General features: G+C 33.6%; 1 protein-coding gene across 1 annotated transcript in view; it reads left to right on the top strand.

Annotated features, from left to right (window-relative positions):
* The first annotated feature begins 840 nt into the window (after positions 1-840).
* LOC120340886 (chromosome transmission fidelity protein 18 homolog) overlaps positions 841-6,077 on the top strand; it is a 37,671-nt gene continuing 32,434 nt past the window's right edge. The window contains exons 1-4 of the mRNA XM_039409272.2: positions 841-1,035; positions 2,316-2,498; positions 2,929-3,049; positions 3,854-3,963. Coding sequence (XP_039265206.2) covers positions 945-1,035; positions 2,316-2,498; positions 2,929-3,049; positions 3,854-3,963 — 505 coding nt within the window. The 5' untranslated portion in view covers positions 841-944. The remainder of the gene's footprint in view (positions 1,036-2,315; positions 2,499-2,928; positions 3,050-3,853; positions 3,964-6,077) is intronic.

Genomic DNA, 6,077 nt, shown 5'->3' with positions numbered 1-6,077 from the left:
GACGAGTTTTGGGGGATTTCCCTTTTTAGTTTTGCTGAAACCTAGTGGTTAATGAATGTTAATTCTATATTTGTGTATAAGATCAAGTTATTAAAATTTAACTTTTAAATACAAGAATCATACTGCATACCATTAACAATTGTATCAATTTAGTATTTATGAATAATTTCTTTTGTTTTGTGGTTATTATGACATGCCATCATAAAATTTTTTACCGCCGTCTGCCGCAAAAGAGTAAGAAAATATGTGGCGGGAAATAAGCACTTTTTATATTGCTTACAATGTACGTACACCTCCTGACCTCTGAGGCATGCAGGCTCCGTTTGGCTTCTGGATTTGTTTGTCACAAAAACGGCTTGCAGAGTTATCGTATGTGTAGGTTATTTTAACGTTTCTCTGCATCTTGATTCTGAACTTGGCCAAATAGCGGTACTTCTGTGGTGTTTTTGTACCGGTATGTGTTAGTGTTGCCACCAAAACTGTAAAAGCTACACAGCTAATTTACACTTGGTTACAGGGTTAGTTTAACTTACAGACTTAGTTGATTGAAGTAACAGTTATAGTCTAATTGTGATTAATAAATATAAAATCTGTCAATCTCTGCGGAAACTAGATGGATACATAAATTGGATATAGGCCTAATGGACAATACAATCAATGGACTGTAATGAAATAATTCTGCTGGACACTGCTAATGTATTTTTCTGTTAATTTTGGATAGTTATTTATTGTTGTTTAATTTTTGTTTTATATATTCCTTGATTATTGAATAATCTGATAATGCACATTGTGGAACCATAAAAAAAATATAAAATCTGGGTTTTCTTTTATATGAGAGTAGGATTGGATTTGCATATTATATATTTATTATTTCTAAAAAGTCAGAAAGTGGGTACAAGGTACTTGCAGTACAGTAGTAATTCCCTTGTTGAGTAATATTGATCATGGATTTTGATCCATACTTTGAATTCCAGCAAGAAGATGCATTTGAGGACCAATATGCAGACGAACTGGACGTACTTAATGAGATGGAAGGTGAATTCGTACTGTATTTTTAGTTCACACTTATCACTTTTATCAAACTTTAAAATCACTCACAATTTTAGCACAAATCAGTCATGTTTCTACAATGCATAAGTTCGTAAAGTGCTCCATACCTGCATACAGAGCCCCAGAGCTTTGTGGGTGAACCTCTGCGAGCTATTCGTTTACTTCAAGGGTCGGCAATCTACGGCCCGCGGGCCGGATCCGTACCATCTGTTCGGTTTTTCAACTTTCTGAAAATATGTGCGGCCCGTCAATGACTTGCGACCAATGTTCCCGCTAATTTTTTGTAGTATGTGTGCGCAGAAATTTTGGTGTGTGCGCACTTTTTTGGAAATGACTAATATTTGTGCAAAAACCAATGAAGAAATTTTGGCGTTCTAACCGTGTAATAAGTGGGCCAACAACAAACTTTCTCAACCTGCCAACCAAGCACATTGTTACATTACATCGAAATACGTCGGTGCGCAGTAAATCTATGCGTGTGCGCAGCCTCTGAAAGCTGTGTGCGCGCGCACACCTTAGAGGGAACACTGCTTGCGACCTTGATTTTGGCCCACGAGCGACAAAAGGTTGCCGACCCCTTGTTTACTTAATAAAATACTGAGTTGGCTATTTTGTAATTGTCCAAAGAAGCAATAAATACATCCGATACATTAAAAAAAGTAGTTTTAATTTACTCAGAAACATCAATTGATAAGTAACAATGCATTTTTCATGTTTTTTTTATATATATTCATTGTGGGGATCCGTAAATATTACTCAATCTCTTCACAGGCTCAATACAGCAATAACACTAAAAAGTTTGAGAACCGCTGCACTAATGAATGCACTAATATTTTGGTATTTTTCTGCAATTGGATCTTATTCTCATTTAAAATTTATCAAATCCTAAAATATTAACAATGTTATGACCTAATTTTTATGTTTGGATGTGAACACTATAATCAGTCAAGTTTCATTTATTTTTGATTTGCGCGATTGTCTAATAATGAAAAAAATGGTCTTTCACCATCAGTAGAAATGATATCTACCATATGTGTTCAGAAATTCCAATGATGTGGCGTAGCCTACTTACTTACATAAAACATGAATGTTCAATTTGATCATTGTATTATTATACAATATTTCAATATTGTTTAATATTTTATTAGTGTTGACAAAATTTCTTTCTCTCAGGTAACCACTGTTTAATCGATCAAACCTTATGTTCTGGAGTTTTTAAATATTTTACTTTAATTACCGCAAATTATTTTTTAAATAATTTTCAGGTCTTCCTCAAGAAGCAACTTCATCTTCAAACTTGAATGTTATCAAAGAAAGACCAGATGGTCATCGTCGGCAGCTGTTTGATGATTCTGGTCCATCTATCCCATCATCCAGCGGGAAACATGATTTAAGTTTTGATCACCTCAACAATGATTTGTTGATTGACGAAGAGATGTATTCTAAATGTACATATTACATGAATTCTGTTTTTGTTAGAAATTTTCAAATCTTTATATTGTCTAAAACAGTTCAATTTCAAGGCTGAGAAATGTTTGCCCTAAACGAAGCTTCGGACAAAATTGATTTTTCGGGAAAAATTTATTTGGAAAAATAGTTTCAATTTAGTTTTTCTATTCTTCGTTATAGAATTTTAATATAGTTATGTAAACAACTAGAATTAAATTTTAATTAATTAAAATTAATTATTTAAAAATATTTTATATGTTTTGGGATCATTGTTTTCCCTAGTAAAATGAATACCTTTGCAAATTTGCACCACAATGTCTTATGGGGTTCAAAAAGAACAAAAAATATAAAATTATTCTTTCTATCTTAATTTAGATTGATTTCTTGTATCCCTAATGGGATATATTTCTTTTGTTTGTCAATATACAGCACCTGACCATAAAAGAGCAAGAATGGATATTGATATTGATGATAATTATAATTATTACAACAAGAAAAAACATAATTTGCCAACAACACTAGATGAAGATAAAGATGTTATGTTATTGAGGTAAATTTTTACTCTTCTAAATTTGTATCTTTTGAGTACGAATATTGAAAATATTGTTTTTTGTTTCATGAGTACAACCCAACTAATTTACTTCGATAATATGCAAAGAAATCACACCTGAATTCATGGAATTATGTTAGTCAGTATTGGGGGGCCCTTCGGTCACCCTCTTTAATAAAGACTTTGAATTACTGGAATCAGCTCAACATAAATAACTCGACATAAAATAATCGGAGCAAGTTTTTGAAACGAAACAAATACAAGTGAAATATGATTTACCACGTGAATGATTGATGTTGTATTGAAAATTCTAACATTTACCAGCTTTATTGGAGCACTAATTCAAAATAAATCTGGTAAATTCTGCTAAATTATTTCAATACAGGATTCAATCTTGGTTTGATTTATGTTAGTTTAACGAAAGATTAAAGTTATGAGTAAATGGGGCTTATATTTATCCACCCACGATGACTTCGTCTTAACTTGTGGTTTGAAACAGCGTTGATTATGAATTAGAAGTGCAATGAACCAACACCATTTGTTCTCAAAGTTCAAAATTTGCTGAGACTTGATGTGACTCGTCTCTTTAGGATTAGGGTACACAAGAAACACTGATGCCAATGCTGCCGATTTTTTCTCATTCTTTTGATCTTATTATAGTACCGTAATTGTATTGTACTTCGCACCACAGTAGTATATGATACTATAATTCTTTATAATACACAAAGTCTTGTGCTGTTTTTCTTATTCCAAATGCTACTGACATAATTATTCTAAAATTCTTGTTTGATCATTTTTTGGCAGGAAGGAAATTCAAAAAGAAAACAGTGGGGCCAGCTCACCTGCTATGATTGATAAAATACTTCGATACAGAGAAAAACGACACCAAGATGCACAAGAGTTTATTCATCAAGGTATATGAGCAGTTGTGTATTTTTTTTATTCTTTTTTCATGAAATTGTCAGCTCATTGTACCCATGTCCCAGTTATATTATTATTATAGTCATTTGTAGATTAAAAATTGGAATTCTATGCCCACAATCCTCTCAGGGGTTTTGAATGGCGATGGTTAATATATTCTGATTTGTTCCATCATTATAACTCTCTGCATATATGTGTTTTTTACAACTATTTTGCTCCTCCAGCGAGAGAAAAACCCACCATCTTCTTAAAACATTCAAAACAATTACTTACAAAGAATATACTGATCCCTAGTTGTGAATATCATGTTGCTTGCTATATATACTGGTAGAACTAGTTCAGAACGGTACATTATGTAGGCCAGGGGTCGGCAACCTTTTGAACTCGGCGTGCCAGTTTATGAATAATGAGCACCTTCGCGTGCCAAACATTTTTATGTGTATGGTTTGCATAGCCAACTACCTGATTTGAATAGTAAGCGAATGAGAAACAAATTCATTTTATTGGATAACGTGCATGAAAACTAGCTTACGAGAGATTTCGACATACAGCATTTCTACATCCGACCTGTCTTTGGACGACTTAAGTAATAAGTATTAATTAACGCCATTCGCGATTAGTTTTGTAGCCAGAAACAATGAAATCGCAATAAAAACTAAAGAAGATAAAATTCATTTTGGTACTCCCGTAGTATGTGCACCATGATGGCCGACACCGGAACGTAGTGTGTGTACCAGGTTAGGGTTTGGCCATAATTTCAGGTACAAATACTACAGGAGTCATTTGGCTACCCCCAAACTCGTAATAGAACTGAAATAAGGAAAATTGGAATAAAATTATGCCCTAACCCAAACCTGGTACACATACTACGTTCCGATGTCCACCATCTTGGTGCACATACTACGGAGCGCCTTTCTTCATCGTTTTTGTTAGGGCTACATGTAGCTCACGGTGAAATGATGAAAATCAGCCAGGCGCGCAGTCAGGATTTTCGAGAGGGGGTGTTTCAAAACCGAATATTTCCATTTCCTTATGAAACAAAAGGCTGAGTTTTTCATCGTATACCAACTTTTTTCTCCAGTAAAATATTCATTCCATGACAGCTACGAAAATCTAAAACTTTCTTCTATATTGGTATAATTTTATGTCCAACGAAACTCGCGGTTACGTCTTCTTGCGTCAAAATATAAACATTATTAGTCTGAAATACCACTCAATCGGTTGATGTAAAAATATGAGATAAACAATAAACATGCCTAATGACTAATTGTATTTAGTTTCGATTGATTGTATAATAACTAACGAATTTCAATTCTGGGCAAAAATAAAAGAATTATTATCGTTATCGTGAAATAATTGTTGTGATTATGGGAGAATAAACACCAACTAAAAGTGTTTACGGCCTAAATAACACGTCACGCTGTTAAAAACAATCAGGAATTTCAGCAAAAAGCAATCGCACGCGGTATTTGCGACTTTTTCAGTTTTCAAAAAATTCGAAAGGAGGGGGATGATCGACTGCACATGCCTATCTACACCGATTTTGGGTATAGATTTCGGCCTCTCGTCGATTGCAGTTAAATATTGCATGTTTTTCAATGAATTTGTCGATTTGTTATTTTTGTTCAATTGTAGAATGTTTGTCGCTCTACAAAAATAAATATCTGAATATGTCTCAAATCGCTTGGCGTGCCATGAGAAATCCTCTCGCTTGCCACAATTGGCATGCCAGGGGTTGCCGACCCCTGATGTAGGCAATACCTGAATAGTTCATTTCAAAAATGATCTGATTCTGAACATCAATTGCACAGAATCATATCTTTATAAGTGAAGATTGTAAAAGTATTTCCAAAATCAACAATTTGCTGTACCGAACTAATGTTGAATGTGTTCGATATTCAATTCATTCCCTGATTACTTTATCACACAGGCATTAATTTGAGGGCTTTATCCCAAGAAGGTAAAACTTGAAACAAAAATGAGAAAGAAATGAGGAAACGTATATTTTTGATTTTTAAACTCTTATGGCAATAACTTTTATTAAAATAATTTTCAAAATACTGCTTTAAACTTTGATCAGCTTGAAGAGCAACTATTTCTTTGTAAA

This window comes from Styela clava, chromosome 14 (assembly GCF_964204865.1).
Source record: "Styela clava chromosome 14, kaStyClav1.hap1.2, whole genome shotgun sequence".
Classification (NCBI taxonomy): domain Eukaryota; kingdom Metazoa; phylum Chordata; class Ascidiacea; order Stolidobranchia; family Styelidae; genus Styela; species Styela clava.
Note: the sequence above shows the minus strand (reverse complement) of the source record. Positions and strands in the feature narration are given on the sequence as shown.